General features: G+C 46.6%; 1 protein-coding gene and 1 long non-coding RNA gene across 8 annotated transcripts in view; one reads left to right on the forward strand and one right to left on the reverse strand.

Annotated features, from left to right (window-relative positions):
* Window positions 1-17,846, reverse strand: part of DGKG (diacylglycerol kinase gamma) — a 236,133-nt gene that overhangs the window by 50,253 nt on the left and 168,034 nt on the right. For all 7 annotated transcript variants that reach the window (XM_070582487.1, XM_070582490.1, XM_070582486.1 and 4 more), the window contains one exon: window positions 15,143-15,233. In XM_070582487.1, the coding sequence (XP_070438588.1) occupies window positions 15,143-15,233 (91 nt within the window). The remainder of the gene's footprint in view (window positions 1-15,142; window positions 15,234-17,846) is intronic.
* LOC139077011 (uncharacterized) lies at window positions 197-5,951 on the forward strand. The gene is made up of 2 exons (XR_011529124.1): window positions 197-354; window positions 5,376-5,951. It is a non-coding gene; the product is annotated as an uncharacterized lncRNA (long non-coding RNA).

Below are 17,846 nucleotides of genomic sequence, written 5' to 3' on the forward strand. Positions count from 1 at the left end.
GGGTTTTGGTCTGGTCATCACACCCTGATTTCCTTCAGAACCCCAGGCCCGCTGACATCTGGGGACAGGTGGAAAGTTGTCGTGCCGTGTTTGGGAAAGTGGAGCCGAGAGTGTGGTACACTGTCGGCTTAAATGGAACACCGGCTCGGGGCCGCTCCCGGGCGGGTTTGTGAGCTAAATCCTCCAACAGTTCCATGACGTCATCCGGCCCCCTCCCCAGGCTCCGACCCGGGGGGCTCCCGGGGAGAGCTCAAGGAGGGCGGCGGTCCCTGCGTGCCCCATTAGCCATCCCTAACCTAGAACTGAGCTGGCAGGCTCCCCTCCAAGCGCAGGCTGCGCGGCAGCGGAACCCAGGTATTTATAGCCCAGTGTGGGGCTGAAACACAGAGCTCTTGTCCCGGGCAGCGAGCGCGCACACGCCCGGAATCCTGCTCACCGTGTGCGCGTGCGGCGAGCACAGGGCGGCGGGCCGCTTGGGTCCGAGGCGGCGCTGCAGGCACGGGGTGGGGCGCGGTGCATCGAGACCAGCCCCGCTCCTGCCTCCTTGGAAGCCGTTCAGGAATCTGCCGGCGCCCAGGCCCGGAGCGGCCCGCGCCCGCCTCCTCCCAGGCCCCGCTGCGCCCGCCGCAGCTGTCGGCAACGTTCAACATCGGTCCCTCTTGCGAGGACAATACCCGTAGCTCTGATTCTTTCTGAGCCAGGGACGGTTTGTTTGTTTGGTGGAGGGCCGGTGCGAAGGTAACCGGAAACCGCATTAGGAAGCCAAAACCCATCTATGTGCACATGAAACGCACTGGGAATTCGTGTTCATCTCCCGCCCCCGTCCTCCGCCGCTGCATCTCTCCGATTCTTAAAATCTCCGTAATTCTGGGCAGAACAAGGACCTGCCAAGTTCTCCGTGCTCCTTGAGAGGGACAGAGGGCAGAGGAGGTGAGGGAGGGCATTGATGCTTCCCGGCCCGGCTGCAGGTTTTTCCGCGCCCCGGTGCCTGCCGGCCTCGGTGACCTGGAAAAGGTGGCGGAACCTCATCCCTCCTGAGCGAGGCCGCCTCCATTTCAGCCCTGTCGATCCTATTTCTGAAGGTCCTCAGAGAAGGAGATCCCATAATTTATTTGATGACCTGTTTCAGTTTTTAGCAACTAGGAAATTCTCCCTTCTTCTAACCTCAATTCACGGTGCCACAGACTACGTCGATTTTCTCTGGTTTAGAACGCAGAGGGTTTTATTTCGTACTCCTGCCATTGGACTGTGTCTGCTCTCTGGAATGACCTCTTCCAGGACAGATGGAAGGTGTAACCCGGGACTCAATGGATCTGGGGGCATTTGTCCCCTTTCAGCTTGAAATTTTCTTTCTTGGGTTCCCTGCCACTGTGTTATCTTGATTCGTCCCCACCATCTTTGATGACTCCTTTTTGGTCTTTCTTTTAAAATCTTTTTATTATAGGTATTTCCAAATATATAGGAAAGAAGAGAGAATAATAAATCCCACATATCCCAAATCTCAGCTTCCGCAATTAGCAACTTGTAGCTAATCTTGCCTCAACTTTACCCCAGTTTATTTCCCCACCTCCATACTGAACTATTTTATACTAAATTCCTGATATTCTGTCATTTCATCTACAAATACTTCTGTATGTATCTTTAAATAAGACAAAAAAAGAATTACTCCAATACTATTATCACTATTAAAAAAGTAATAATAATTCCTTGATATAGATAAATATCCAGTAATTGTTCAAATTTCCTCGTCTCATTTTTAAAAATGATTGGTTTGTCTGAAAAGTCTACAGATTGAATTTGGTTGATATGCCTCTTAGATTTCTTTTGATCTGTAAATTCCTTGTCCTTTTTTTCCTGTCTTTTAATATCTATTGAAAGAAATGCGTCCTTTGTCCTGTACAACAGTGCTTCTCAAACTTCAGTGTGCATACAAATCACTTCAGGGTTATTCTGATGCAGATTCTGATTCAGGAGGTCTGAGGTGGGGCCCCAGACTCTGCATTTCTACATGCTCCCTGGTGATAGTGATGCAATGTGTGTGATGGACCACACTTTGAGAAGTAAGGCTGTAGTCTTATCCCAGATTCTGGATTTTATGAATTGTATCTCTGAGGTGTCTTTTAAACGTATTCCCAGTCTATCTCCTGTATTTTCACTAAATTGGTACTTTTAGATCTAGAGGCTTGATCAGATTCAGGGTTGACTTTTTGGCAAGAATGCTTTATCAATGGGGCTGCGTATTTCCTAGTGCATCTCATTAGGAGGCACATAGTTTGCTGGCCTCATTTTTTGGTGATTTCCAATTGGTTAGTGGGTTCAGGTGTTGTCAGTCTGAATCTTTCATTATAGAATTATTGATCGGTGGATGATGATCCTGTCTAGGCCCATTATTACAGTCTCCTAGTGGTAGGAGACCCTGGAGGACACCCTGGCATCCTTTCTGTGCTTTTCTTCCAAATCTCTACCATGAAGATTTTCATGCCATTTTCTCCATGAATCCTTCCCTGTCCACTCTCCAAAAAGGATCTCTCGCTTTCTCTCTTCTCCTGATTTGTGTTCTCGTGGAATCAAAGACCCGAAGAGTCTTGAAAGGTTATTCAGTCAATTACCTCATTTTATAAATGAGAAAAATAGGAGTTAAAGAGGTGAAAGGAATGGCCCAATGTCACATAGCTAATCAGAGTCAGCAGATCTGGAATTAGACCTTTGGTCATTTGGATTGGCAATCAAGAGGTCGTGAGTGATTTTTGTGAAGAAGAATTTTGGCAGCTGACTGAGGGCCAAAGCACAGCATCTTAGAATGGTAAAGCCAGATGGAACATTAGATTTGGTAATCTGTAATTACCAAAATGAGAATAAAGCCTGGAGTTGGTAAGTGACCTTCCTGGATTACACAGCTGTCTCTTAAAGGATGTTGGGCTTAACTAAGGTCTCGAGGGGTAGCTGGGGTGGTAGTGAAGGCAGAGTCAGAATAGCTATATGGTTTGGTGGCAGATGGGGCTGGAAAGAGAAGATAGGATCTAAAAGGGTAATATGAATGAGGAAAAGGTTTCTCATGGATGTTTGAGGCAAAGGAGATGCCCAACGAATACTTGTTGGATAGATGCATAGAGGGAAGAGGAACTTGAGAATGCCTAAGATGAAAAGTAGATGGAGTGGAGGAGAAGATGCTGAAGGTAGAGGTGGGACATTGGTCTGGGGATGATACTGGAGTCCTTTCCTTCCCTAGTGAGTGAGAAATAGGAGGGGGCATCTTTTGAAGAGGGAAGGAGGGAAGTGCTGGGCAATGTCTTGAGAAACTAATATTTCATTTACAGTGGGGAGGAAGAGAGAGGACTGAGGAAGAGGTGGACAACATCTGGACACACTTGAATAGGGGTTCTGATGGGCTGAGAGTGGGATGGGCAGGAGGAGAGAGTGGCCTCCCTTGATGCCTGGGTTCCATGTCAAAGGCTCAGATATATACTCAGGGGCAGAGGGGTGGCTGACATAAATACCTGGCCAAGATCCTCACCCCTTTGTCTGAGGGAATAGGATGCTGATAGGCATTAGGTGAAGGGAAAGCACTGATATACCACCCTGTACAACCCCAGGGTCCTGTAGGGCCCAGGTAAGGATGGGAGTGGTAGTGCTCATTTATAGGGGGAGCATTTCTGCTTTGGTAGGTAGGTGGGGAGGATGTTTTCTCTGTGAATTGGCCTGGAAGATTGGAATGTAAATTAGACTAAGGGGAAGCCTCGGCACTGGTTCAAGGTCCCCTTTGGTTTGGAAAGAAGAGAGTAGCTAAAGAAGAGGGTTAGGTGGGCCCCGGCAAAAGCCAGCCATGGTAGCCAGAATTGTTCTACGTATTTGCCATGGAGGTGGGCCTCCTCGCTTTTGTTTCTGCCTAAACTGCCCATCAGCTCTTTTGTGCCTATGAAAATCCTACCCTTCCAACTCAAAAGCTCTCTCCTCTATGAGGTTTTCACAATGCTCTAGCTAGAAACTGATCTTCCCCTTCTCTGAATTTTCATTGCTTTGATTTTCTCTCTTATGTGGAATGTATATCCTGCCATGTACTCTGCATATTCGCCTGTCCACAGGAGACTTTAGGCTCCCAGAGGGTAGGTACCATATGTTACACAGCTCTGTGTTATCCATAGTTCCTAGCAGGTCTTACCCATATCAGATGTCCAATAAAATTATTTGTTAATTGAAAGAAAGAATGTGTGGAGAAATCCCAAAATGGAAACCAAGGTGTTCCTTAAAGAAAACTGACAAGGTTTCCTTCCTTTCAGATGAATTCCCACAACTTCCCAGGATGAATATATTGACTGAATGAAGTGGACTGAATGGGGAGAGATATGGAAGGTTAATCCAAGTCTGCCAGAAGTGGTCCTCTGATCACAGCCAAGGGAAATCTATATCTGAACAGTTGGTAACAAGAATAGGGCACACAGGGCATGATGTGAGAGATAGGGGCATCATATATGAGAGAGACATTAAGAGACAGAAGACAAAAGCATTCATTCATCCATCAAGAATGATGAGAACCTACTTACTGTGTGCTAGACCCTGGGGATGGAGCAGAAACACAACACAGGCCCTGGCCTCAAGGTGCTCACAGCAGGTCAATGCTAGAGGCAGTGGTGTGCTGCTAAATGCTTAATGGCAAGATCTTCAGAAAAAAAAAAAGGAAGATCTGATTGTGGTGTTCCATGGTGTAAATACTTCCACTATGGCCAATGTTAAGCTACCAATGTGACATCACTGAAAGCAGAATTGGAACTGGGAAGAGATGTGCCAACAAGCAAGCTGGCTCCAGCCCACCACTGAGAAGGCAGTGGACATCTGCATAGCTGCAGGGCCTATGGCCAGAATAGAGAAACTTACTGGGAGTGAAAGAAAGGCAGCCAGGGCAAACAATGATGTCTATTTTTCCGAGAGAAGACCTAAGAGAATATTTTTAGTGTGAATAATCTGATATGTATCCTGAGGGAAGAAAAGGCAGTAAACTGAGAGGTATTGATGAGTAGTAATAGTATTATTTGAAAGTCAGTCCAGTAACTATCTACACACACAAAAGATCGGCCTGGCATGTAGGTAAATCTTACAGGACAGTGGCTTCCCCTGTTTTCAGAGGGGCTGTTTTATATCATTTTAGGAGCTGATGTCTATCATGGGCAGTTAGATACTAATTTAATACACACAAATGTTATATGATAATATTAATATATATCATGTATTGAGTAACTATTATGAACAGGGCACTTCATAGATTTTATGTCTGCTCCTTACAACGCTGCAATATTGCTATTTGTATCCTCATTTTTACAGATGAGGAAACATTGACTTGGTGAAACTAAGGAAGCTCCTTCTTTTCCAAATTTATTCAGGTTCGTGGCAGGCTTCATGAACCTGCAGTCTTCCTGTACAAGATGCAAATGGCAAGATCAAGAAGACAGTCCAACTTACAGAGCATGTACCTGATGCCTGCTAATCTTGTGCTTTGTTACCTATGAGACCATTTTTGGAGTATTCTAGATACAAGGGATTTGATTTTTTATTTTAAGGAAGACACTGGAAAAAAATGGAGTCTGTCAAGAGAAGAGTGGTCAGAAAAGTCATGGGTCTTTATCACATTGAGTGATATAAGGAACTAGGGATGTTTAGCTCAATGAAGATCAATAGGAGATGACATGGAAGATAGATCTTCAGCCCTATGAAGGGCAGCCACGTGGTGGAGCAAAAAGGCATGTTTTATGTGCCCCCAAAGGGTGGAAATAGGCCCAATGGATGGGGAGTTCAGTCAGGCATCCCACAAACACTTATCGTGCACTCATTTTGTTCCAAGCATTGTGCTAAGTGCTGACAAGGGAAGGATATGAAGAATATGCACCCCTGTTCAACATCGGGAAGAACTTTCTGAAAGTCAGAGCTGTCCAGCAATAGAACAGGCTTCTGGAAAAGCAGTAAGCTTTCTGTCCTTGGAGTACAGTCATGCGTCACTTGATGACAGGGACACATTCTGAGAAATGCATTGTTAGGTGATTTCACTGTTGTGCGGCCATCATAGCATATACTTACGCAAATATAGATGGTATAGCCTACCACACTCTTAGGCTCTATGGTACTAATCTTATGGGACCACTGTCGTATATGCAGTCTATCGTTGCCTAAAACATTGTTATCCAGTGCATAACAGGAGGAGGCTGGATGTGCATTTATCAGAATGTGCCAGAATGAATCTTTTTGTTGAGCGGTAAGCGGGACTAAATCCCCTTCCAGTTCAGAGATTCAGAGTCTACGTTCAGCCTTCCTTTGGCAGGCTAGCATGCCGTACTGAAAAAGTGTCATCATGACCCACCTCCCGCCAGCCTCGTCCACCCTGCTGTGTACTCTGCGTTCTCTGACAGTAAGCTGCGGTGGGCCAGTTAGACTGGAAAGTGGCTGCCATCTGTGACAGGGATGATGGAGTTTTGGCGGGTTTGTGTGGGCTCAAGGAATGCAGCATTGAGGCCATGTACACACAACGTGCTTAAGAACATCCCATGGGCAGAAAATGTTTTCTTCCTCTTCAGCCCTCCTCTGTTGCTGTGCCAGATGGGCACAATGGTGCCTTTGAGAGGGGCAGCTGGAAGGGGGTGTTGGCAGGGAGGCTGGAAGTAGAGCATTGCAGCTGGGGGGGAACCAAATTCATTTCCAGGAGCAAGTCTGCACTGGGTGCCAGGTTCCAACACAAAACTGCTGTTTCTCAGAGCTTGTGGTGGTGGGTTGCCTCAGAGTTGGACAGAGGGCAAAGCCATTTCCTATCCGCTGCTCCACCCTCCCCAAGTTAAAAAAACCTGGTGTGTTGAGGCATTCTTACTCTGGATGCAGATTAACAGGCTCTGCTGTCTGTCTGGGGAGCTCAGATCAACTTTGGGTGGACGGGGCTTTCTGAGGGATCAAACTTTCCTGGAGACGAGCAGGGCTGATGGCCATAGGGACTTGCGTGGCTCAGAGGCAGGTAGGCTTCTGGGCCATAAGAGAGGGCTCAGAATGGAGACCCCTTCTGCCTTTCAGGGCCACTTCCTCTGATCCTGTAGCTGCCAGGCACCCTTGCTGCCATATGGCTCTGCCCACTCAGTGTCTTAACTCTCGTTGGTGGGAAAGAGGTGGGAGAACTCTGGCATTTCCTGTCCTGGGTTCACAGTTGTCCCGGACCCTCTGCTACTTTCAAAGGTCCAAGCAACAGCTCAGAGATGGGCGTGGGAGGTCTTCCCACTCACCGCACAGTTAGGAGAAGACCTGAGTGCAGGGTTGCAAGCTCAGCCATCTCTCCCTTTCTGCCACAAATGGAGTAAGGTGGGTCCCTTTTATTTTGGTGGCTTCCAACAAAAAGCTATCACTTGAGGCTGGTCAGGTGGTAATTTCTATTCGTGTTCACTAATTATGAGATTTTTCATACTTTGGTTCAACTTTACAATCAATAACTATAGAGCAATTACTTCATTTCAGGCACTACGCTAGCCCTGGAGGTACAGAATCAATAAGATAGAGTCCTTGCTTCAGACAGCTGACTGCCTAAAAGATATGCCACGTCCTGAATGGGCACGCACTGCCAACTCAATAAGCACATGCATTAGGTGGAAAGCAGAAGTGTACCATAGATGCCATCTCCTACACAGGGGGTGCTGTGGCATTGGGGGGCACGTGGGCTAGAAACTCATCTGACCTTGGAGTATTTACTTATCTTTAGGAGACTCAGCATCCTTGTGCAAATAATGGGGATAATGCACACCATGCAGATTTTTTATGAGGATTAAATAGACAATGTATGAAAGTGCCATGACAGAGCTTGTCACAAGGTAAGTGCTCTGTAAGTGGCTGCAGTTGTTATGAATTTGTTGATCGTAACAGACTTGAGATAGAACATATATGAATGCATGGTGGCATTTATCCAATCCCTTGTTAGATTATATACCCTTCCTAAAAAGAGTCAATTCTTCTACCTTCTTAATTCCTCTTCTGTAGAAGACTGGGATCAGCAAGTTGATGACCTCCCTAAGATAGATAAAGAAAGACCGACCCACTATAGCCAACAGGACATATTGGCATATAATATTCTCCGTCTGTTTCATAACCCAGTTGTAGAAGCAGAAAAGAATTGGAATGGTTCTCTTCCCCAAGCTCCCTGAATCTCCTGAGTATGGAGAGGAAGATCATGAATTCTCTTCAATATTCTCAAAAGTCTAAGAGAAATAATACATTTCCCACTGACACGTTCTTCATTACCTAAAAGATGCATTTGTCTGGTAGACATTGCTTGGGGAAAGGTATTCTTTCACCACGGGATGTTGGTGATAGAAAAGTTAAGCTCGCTGGGGTAGAGGTTAGCCTAGAGAATCTTCCAAGAACCTGTTGTGGGGGTGCCTTGGTCTTCTGAGACCCCCTTGGCCTTGTCAATCCAACATGCTGCGTATCTCCCCACTGCTTTGTGAAAATGTAGGCATGAGAATTCATCCTTAAAAGTTATTCCCAAGTCCTTGGAAGACACAAAGTATGTATAGCCAGGAGTCTGAAGACAAAGAAAATCAAATCAATTCACAAAGAACAAAGGAAATAGAAAAGAACAAGAAAATAAAATCATACGGATGAATGGAGGCTTGAAGTGCAAGACAGGATACACATTTGTAGGAAATAAAAACGAGGGTTGTTTAAGAGAGAGAAAAAGTTATGTGTCAGAAACTGCAAGCCAACAATGGGATTTTATAAGAGAAAATTGACAGAAATAATTTCTTCTTAGTAGGCTGAAAGATTTTAGGGATCAGTGAAGGAAACTTGTAGTCGGTGCACGGCTGAAAGAGGTAGAGAGATAGGGAGGATGGAGTTGTGTTTAAAAATGGATAACGATGTAAGAAATCAAGGAATCATAGAGGTCCTCCAGACGCCTGATTTTAAAGAAACAGGGGCTAATATTATTACAGGATTGAAACAAGGCTGACATTGTGACAGTGCTGATCCTTCTTTTTTTTGCCCCTCTATAGTTTAAAATGTCTTGCCATGAATTTGGATTACTCTCATACTCAGGAAAAGGGTTTAGCACACATAGTAGGAGGGAGCAGGAAGAAACTGAGGTAGGGGCATCTGGAGCAGTGAAAACTGTGGGATGGGTAAGAAGAAGAAATCTGAAGTGGCAAGAGCTACCTTGGGTGGTCTCACAATGAGGATAATGCTGGGATGATGGAGCCACTGGACTTGATGGAGGAAGGAATAGACTAGAAGGGGGATGTCTCTCTGAGGCCCACGCCAGCCTTCCTTTTGGCTCTAGGGTTTGATGCATGATCAGGATGCCACCTTGTATTTTCCAAGAACTCAAAATCCCTTCCAGCGCTCTTCTCAACTTTCCCTTCCCCGTGAACACGTTTTCATTTCATCTCTTTCGGAATCACTGTGGCTGCTGGGTTGATGGCATGAGCATTTGGCTATTTCCCACCTTCATTACTGCAAGCTCTGAAAGGCTCTAGCTGCCCAAGCTGAAAAGGTTTAGGTGATGCCAGGAGAGGCCAAGGTACATGCAGATCTCTTCCCCTCTGATTTAAGAGTGTGCAATATTGCAGGTGGATACCAAGGCAGAAGAAGAGAGCGCCCCCAGTTGGAGCCTGAGTGCCATGGGTTCTCTTCTACCACTTACTGGCTGAGTGAACTCAGTGAAGTTACTTAACCTGTAAAGTCCTTGATTTCTCTCTTTTGAAAAATAATGGCACTCCATTGTATTGGAGTGGCTAAAGGCATCCGCCCAGTCTTAAAGTAATCTGATTCATTATTAAGCGTCTTTACATGCACATGGCTGTTCTAAATGTTGGTTTTAGAATTTAGGATCCTCATAGAGAGGACCCATAGCACGATATGGATTCAATATCCCTGGCGCTGTGCCCAGTGCACTCCCTTTTGTAAAATTAAATTTTTAAAGATCGAGATGAAATTCACATAACACAAAAGTAAGCATTTTAAAGTGTATAATTCGGTGGCATTTAGTACTTTTGCTCACACTGTTTTTTCAAAGTGTTACAGTAACACAGATGTTTGGGTTGGTTCCATTTTGTTGTAACAAAAAAATACTGCACTGCACCTCCGTGCTCATCCTCTTGTGAGCTCCTGTGCAGGAAATTCTCTAGGTCTAGGCTGCGAAGAATGTGCTGGGCCCTGTGGTCTATAAGTGCATCTTCAGTTCACTGTCCATGGCCAGACTACTCTACAGAGTGGATTATTTCTAACGTCCCCACGGGCAGTGTCTGAGAGTTCCCATTCCTGCTCCTCCTAGCCATCACGGGGTGGGGTGTTCACGGAGCACTACAAAGCAGTTAAAAGGAATGAAGGAATGTTCTAGCTCTACCAACATCAACACGGAGAGATCTCCAGAACATACTGGTGAATGGAGAAAGGCAAGTGGCAGAGTATGATGGGATTGTGGGGGAATTCACTTCTATCCGTAATATTTTATTTCTTTGATTAAAAAAACATACTTGAAGGGAATAAAGCGAAATAGTGACAAATATCAATTCTAAGTGAGAAGGAAATGAGAGTATTTGATATACTGTTCTCAAGACTTTTGTATTTTTTAAAAAATCCTCAATTAAAAGGGGGACCTGATATGCAGAGATTCCTAAGATATATTAGATAACCGATTTTTTTGAGCAGCTCCAAATGTGGACTCCCTTCTCCCCGGGCAGAGGTTCCTATTAGTGGAGCCAGCGAGCTTTCCCTTCTGAACATTGTTTTAAAGTAGATAAAATATCAAGGAATTTTGGAAGTTCTTATTTTTAGCCAGTAAAGTGAAAAATTTCCACAGCATATAAAATAAGCATTCGAGTCGAAGCTTGCCTGGTTTGTTCCACCTAACTACAATGGCGCCGAAAAATCTTTGCAAGGCTATTCTGGGCCTGGGGTGGGGGAGGTGACTCACTGTGCAGTTTATTCGGGTGAAATCAGATTAGAATGAACATCAATGGTGGCTTTGGACGGGAAGAGAAGTCAGAGACTCCAAGAGACCTGAGAGACTGCCTTAGACCAGGGATGATGACAGTCATGTGGGTGACGTGCTGGCTTCTTAATGGGAGTCAAACACCACTTACTGAGCACCCATTTTCCAGAACAGCACTGGTTTTCACAGGCCTTCCCCTGTTTTCCAGTAAAGGAAGCATTTAGAGCGAGCATTTGCAGTATTTTTTTATGCTCTCTTTTTGATAAACATAAAAATCTCACGTTATCTGAAAAGTTAAATGAAAGTATGTGAATTAAAGCAGATCAGATATGCCCCATATGTGGTTGAGACTCTCTGCTCTAGACCAAAGCGCCAGTACTGCCCTGAAACTCCCAAGTTTTGGGCAAATCTGGATTTGAAGCCTGACCTGACCACTCACAGGCTGTGGGCCTCAAGTGGACTTGCTATCTCTCAGCTTCTATCCCCTTCTTTGGAAAGGTAATTATGACACCTGCCACCTGGGGCTGCTTTGCAGATTCCATGAGACACTTAGTATCACTGCCTGTTACTTAAAAGAAACAAAAAACCTGAAAACTTTAATCTGAATAATAGCTTTGGTCAGTAGTCTAACCCCTCCCCATTTTATAGATGAGAATACTGAGGCCCAGACACACAGTTCAGCAAGTTACTGAACCTCACTGCAGAACAGGGCTAACCTCCAGGTCTTGTGTGTCCAGGCCAGGCTCATTTCACTGTGCCAGCTCTGGCCGAGTGTCTGCAGGTGAGCAGTAGATCTAAAGTCACCTTTTCCCCTGCCTGAGTCTCTGAGCCCCCCAAAACAGTGTCCAGAGCGAGCTGGTTCCCATGGCTCCCCAGGACCCCTGGATCTAGTTTCCTTAGCATTAGTTGAGTGAGTACGGTATTAACCAGCTCTTGCGTGATCTGTCAACTGGGCTGTAAGCTTTATTTTAGAGAAGACACCAAGTCTCCTGGTCTTTCTCAACAAGCCACTGGCCTCAGAGAAACAGGCTGTATTCCACGTGAGAGACTTTTAATGGAGACCTTCACTGCATTATCTCATTTCAGCTTTCACCATCCAACTTTTTACCAGCATCACACACACACACACACACATACACACGAAGAAACTAAACAGACCTCACTATCTGTTCCCCTGTTACCTTTGTGCCCCTTCTCAAGTGGCTGAATCTCTCAGCCTCGGGTCCCTCACCCATAACGTGAGGACATTAATATTGGCCCTGAGTATTCTATGGGTCAAAATAAACCACGCTGCGTGGGAAAAGCTTTGTAAACTGAAGGCAGTTTTCCTCTCTGACTGTCTCCTACCATCCATTCCTTCCTCAAATGAGCGGGAGGACATGTCTTCTGTTCTTTTACTGCATTTCTCAGCAGACCAGCCCAGCTGCCTCAGCTGAGAGGAAACCAAACGGGCCCACATTGACTGAAGGAGGAAGAAACAGTGCATCCAGGCTGAAGAATTCACTGAGCTCTAACACTTGTTAGGTGAATCTCTATTTATTGGGTTCTAAGCTAAATTCATTCTGGGAGACCTAGAATCTTCTCTCTTACCAGTTTCCAGCAATTAAATCATGGTCAATTACTTCATGTATCTGAACCTCAGTTTCCTTGTTTTAAACAGTGTGCTAATACTTGCCTTACTGGGTTATTGTGTCAAATGAGGACATGTTCTGGTAGGCAGTCAAAGCATGTGACTTTTTCCTCTTCCCTTTTTACTTTCTCTTCCTTCTGTTTACCCTGCCAAACCTCTGTGCCTCAGCTTGCTTTTCCATGAAACTGGGATAATAATACCTGGCCTACTTAGCTCAGAGGGTTGTAGTGTGACTACGGAACAAGGCTGGCTTTGAGAACGGTGACATGTAGTATAAATACCTGTATGGAGTTATTCTCGGAACCGTTGACCTTGAACTGATGAGTGTGCTGGTCCTCACAGCCTGAGCTGTGCTGTGCAGTGGCCACATTTAGAAGGTCACTTAACACGGCTCCTCTTCCTGAGGCCCCTGATGCTCTCACATCTACCTGTGATGCTTTGCAGCCTCCTAACACCTGTCACTCACCTGCCTCGCCCCATCTGTCTCTCTGTCCCCCTCTGGACCACAAGGCACAGGACCACCCACCCACTGCTCTCTGGATGCAAAAACGGTGCCTGCCCCAATTCTGCAGGCTGTCAGAAGCTGCCTGTCTCATACTGCCCCCCCCCACCCCCCACCACCATGCCGCTTACCCTCATGAATAAACACTTAAAAGACTCCTTACGGGGAGATAAGGAAAACAGGAAGTGCTCCCCAAAGCCACCCAGGACCTACAGTGTGAACAACCCATCCCCTCCAGAGGCCACCAGCGACTTTAGCAATGAGGCCACCAGCCCTCTCTGTGGTTGAGGAAGAGCCTGGGCGTCTTGGCCCCAGAGGGGAACTTCGGCATGGCCAGCCTAGAGCCTGGAGCTGGGAGGGCGGGCTGCAGAGGCAGGAGAGCTGAGCTGCTCTATTCTGGGCACAGTTTCAAGGCCAGCTGCAGGGAGAACAAGCAGTCGCTGTGTGCCTGCAGCTGGCAGTGGTTAGGCCAGGGCTGACCCTCACTTGGGGTATATTTAAAGAGACCCCACCAGACGATCATGCCAACGGGAAAAATGCACACGTATTTCTGTTAGCCTCACTCAGTCTCCAGCCCAGCCCTCTCCTCCTTCGCTGCAGCTCCCAGGCAGTGGATTTACCTATCAACAGAGGACGGCTGGCTCCTCAGCTTCTCCCAGGTGTAGGTGGTACCACCTGGGGGACACATGCCCCTGGCTGCTGGGCCTCTCTGCCCTCTGACTCAGCTGGCCAAGAGTTCAGGGGATTAGCTAGGATCGGCTCCTCCCACCCTGGGGTTGGTAACCCAGCAACCGATGGGGAGAGGCAGGCAGATGAGTCAAATAAAAGCACAGAATCTCTGGCTTTGTGCTCTGTTTGTGAAAACTCCGTGTGAGCGCAGGCTCCCTTCCGGCTGGGAGTGGTGGGGCTTTCCCACACTGCTTCAGGCCAAATGCTCCCCCTCAAAAGGATGCCCAGGCCCCGCATGACTGCTAATGCAGGCTCAGGGACAAAGCCGGTGGGCCAGGAGGAGCCCATCCTGGCTGAACTCTTTGGCCTCTTTTACATGTTTTTCTCAAGTGAAAACAAGACCACAGGCCCGAATCCCACGGGAAGGTGGGGTTGGTGGCTGAGAACTATGGCCAGGGGAACTGATGGGCCTGAGGTCCCTCAGAGCAGAGAGAGAGCTGGTGCAAATAGAAGTGTGGGCTTTCAGGTCGCCAGTAGACCAGGGAGACCTTCTCATAGCAGCAAGAAGAGTTCACGAGACCAACCCAGCAGAAGTGGGGGGAGGGGGTGGGAAGTGAGCAGCTTATCAGCCAGGGAAGGGAAGCCGACAGGCAAACTGTCTGAGGCAGGCTGCTACAAGTGCGGGAAGAGTTAGTAAAACAGGAGTGCACCAACGGGATCAGCTGCATAATTTGAGGGGCTCAGTTTAAAATGAAAGTGCAGGGCCCTTTGTTAAAATATTATCAAGAATTTCAAGAGGATGACAGAAGAGCATTAAACTGAGGGCCCTCCTGAGCGACTGCACAGGTTGCATACCCATGAACTCGACCCGTGTACCTATGAGTTGGCTCCTTGAAGCAGCTGTGAAAGCAGAGGTGGGATGAGCTGGGGGATGTCTGGTCACCCCTGGCCTTAACTCCCATACCCCTCACCGTTGCTGCCATGTGGCCATCAGTTCCCAGGCTTTTACCCAGCTTGGGACATGGCCTCTACCCAACAGCAGCTCCTCTCTCTGTGCTGGCAGCAAGTAAGTCTTTGCCTCTCTGAAAAGAAGGAATTGTAGGGCCATGGCAGGGAGAGGGCTGAGGGCAGGAATGGACTGTGGCCCTGGGTCCTCTGGGCTTCTAGGCCCCAGAACTGCTAGCACTCCTTGGATGGGCCAAGAAAGGCAGGTCCAGCCATTGGAGCCTCCTCTGAGTGAGGATGTGGAGGTGTTTGGGAACAGACTGGAGGTAAAATAAATGGACTACACTCTGGATCACCTCTTAACAACCCAAGGGGACATGTCCTGAGGATGTATGTGACCGTCCAGGAGCAGAACCAAGGCCCGAAGCTTTCTCCCTACTTGGGAACTTACCTCCAACTCTATGTGGTCGTGGAGTTTCTTGCAGGTGGCTGCAAAGGTCTCCGAGGTGCCAAATTCAAAGTACCACAGCTTGTTCTTCATCCTGGACCGTGAAGCAGAGAGATGGCTCAGTATTCTGTATTTGAAATGGTCATGTAAATTAGCTATGCTATTGGGGCTGGGAGGCCCCAGTCCTCGGCATTCCCCAATCTTATGTTTTTAGCACTTGTTAATCAGATGATTAGGGATGGAAATTTTTAACCAATTGTTCTTGATATGAACTTAGAGAAAAATCCAGTCATTTCTTAGATATCATGGCTACTCTGGGTGAACTGCCAACCGCTCTCTGAACTTCTTGATCAGAGCAGAAGAAAGACCTGCTTGCCTCTGTATCTGGATCAAGGGAAGAGTTCTGTGAAAATTAACCAGAGGTGGCAAGTGACAGCATGCTCTGGTCACTGTCCTTTCTACTCCTAATGCAGAGGGACTTCAGGAAGAGCCCTTTCATGGGTATAGCTGGGGTACAAAGGGAAGATCAGACAGCCTTTTGAGACTCGAGGGATGTACAGTCTTGGGACAGAAAAGGGGTAGCCCTACACTCCAGCCAAAATGCGTGCTACTTTGTCTGTGCTCTGACTGGGGGAAGCTGGGTGGAGAGAATTAGACACAGACTTGCAGGTAAGGTGGAAAGAGAAGAAAAAAAGTGAGTTGTTTGGTGGTAACAGTTCTCCCCACTGCTTTCTCAACTGTACTTGCTTAAGCCATGACAATCCTTCATTTAGGGGCAGACCTTATCGTATTTGCATCAAAGTAAGAGTTCACCATTTTGAGCTTAAAAATTTTTCCACATTTTCTTTAGTGGGAAAACAACCCAAACAATGGGGTTCCCATGTAGCTGGGGGCTTTGCAAGTCAGATGGTGTGTCCTGACTCTTGGTCATTTTGATCAGATGGTCTCACTAGGAAGGGTTTCTGAAGGTATTCCATTCCTTCCATCCCAACTGTCGTCCCATTATCAGGGGCTGGCTAAGAGAAGGGACACCTGTCCAGTTTATAAGCTGGCAGATTTTGCTAAGGCAAGATTAAACAAAACCACATTCTTCTTGGCACATTCTTCAGGAGAGAGGAAGCCACCTTGCATATGGCTGATCCTCCATCCTCAGATTTGTGGACTAAGAGGAAAGGAGCATTCTTCAGAGGGAAGAAGGCTCTCATTTCTTCCTAGTATTCCTTAGGCCATAGCAGATGACTCTTCAGAATAACAGACAGAATTTTCTCTCTGCGTTTCTCAAAGAGTCCACCTAGAATTTGAAGATGAGATTGCATTCTTCCATTGCATGAAGATTTCTAAGATCTGGTTGATTGGGACGTAGCCTTTCTGACTCTTAGTATGCAGGAAAAGCAATGATAAATGATGAAGGAAATAAAAAGGAGCAAGATTTAGGGAGTTACGTCTTATGAAGAAAGTTAGAGGAACTTGGTGTACTTAAGTAGATCGGTGCTTCTCAATCAGTGCGCTGCTGCACGGGTATGCCTGAGATACCAATCTCCTCAGCCTTCCGGGTGGCCAGGCTGAGCCCTGATACCGCAGCAGGCATTCTCATCTGTATGCCAGAGAAATGCTTTTGTTTTCTCTGCATGCCATGATGTGAAAAAATATTGCGGGGCCAGCTTGGTGGCATAGTGGTCAACTTTGCACGCTCTGCTTTGGCAGCCCAGGGTTCACAGGTTCAGATCTTGGGCACAGACCTAGCACCACTCATCAAGCCCTGCTGTGGCGGCATCCCACACACAAAATAGAGGAAGACTGGCACAGATGTTAGCTCGGGGGCAATCTTCCCCACCAATAAAAAAAAAAGAAAAAAAGGGAAACACTGTTCTAGATCACTGGTTTTCTGTATGCACAGCAATGTGAATACAAATCACCTGGGGATTTCTTTAAAATGCAAGTTCTGATTCAGTAGTTCAGGATTGGGGCCTAAGAATTCCTACATTTTCGGTTCTGAAACACTAGTATTGATAAGAATTACCTGGGGAATGTGGTTAAAATGCTGCTTCCTGGGCTCCAATCTGTAGAGAGTCTATGTGATAGCTGTGGGATGGGGCCCAGGAATATGCATTTTATGAGTGACTAGGTGATTATTATGCAGGCGGTCAGTTGTCAGGACTTTGAGAAACATTGCTCTAGATCCCAGTGAAATGATAACCAAGGAAGAGGACAGACCGATTAAACTTGAAAGAGGATTTCTCAGGGAGGATCACATGAGGGTCAGTGCCTTTCAACAGACATTGCTGGCAAAAGACCGGGTAACAGGAAGAACACAGATTGTCATAAATGTCAAGGTTGAGCATTCCTCCCTGGCAGGGAAAGGGTCTCTGCACCAGGAGACCCGCACTGTGATTCCATTTTCAAATATCACTGCTGGTCTGAATCATGACTTTTGAAAGTTACTGCCAGGAGATTTAGAGTTTTAATAAAAATTTCCGGAAGCCACAGGCTATTTTTGCCCAGAAGTAGCTCTTCTGATGATCTAATAAGGTTACGAGGTCATGGTTAGGTCAGTATCAGAGAACCACTGAGAGGATCAAACAGACTACTCGTCCATGACTGGTTAGATGTCCACTGCTGGCTGTGTAACCTTTGGCAAGTTTTTAAGCCTCAGTTTGCTCATCTGTGAAATGGAGATAATAAAAAGATATGCTTCAAAGTGTAGTTA

The sequence above is a fragment of the Equus przewalskii genome, chromosome 18 (assembly GCF_037783145.1).
Source record: "Equus przewalskii isolate Varuska chromosome 18, EquPr2, whole genome shotgun sequence".
Taxonomy (NCBI): domain Eukaryota; kingdom Metazoa; phylum Chordata; class Mammalia; order Perissodactyla; family Equidae; genus Equus; species Equus przewalskii.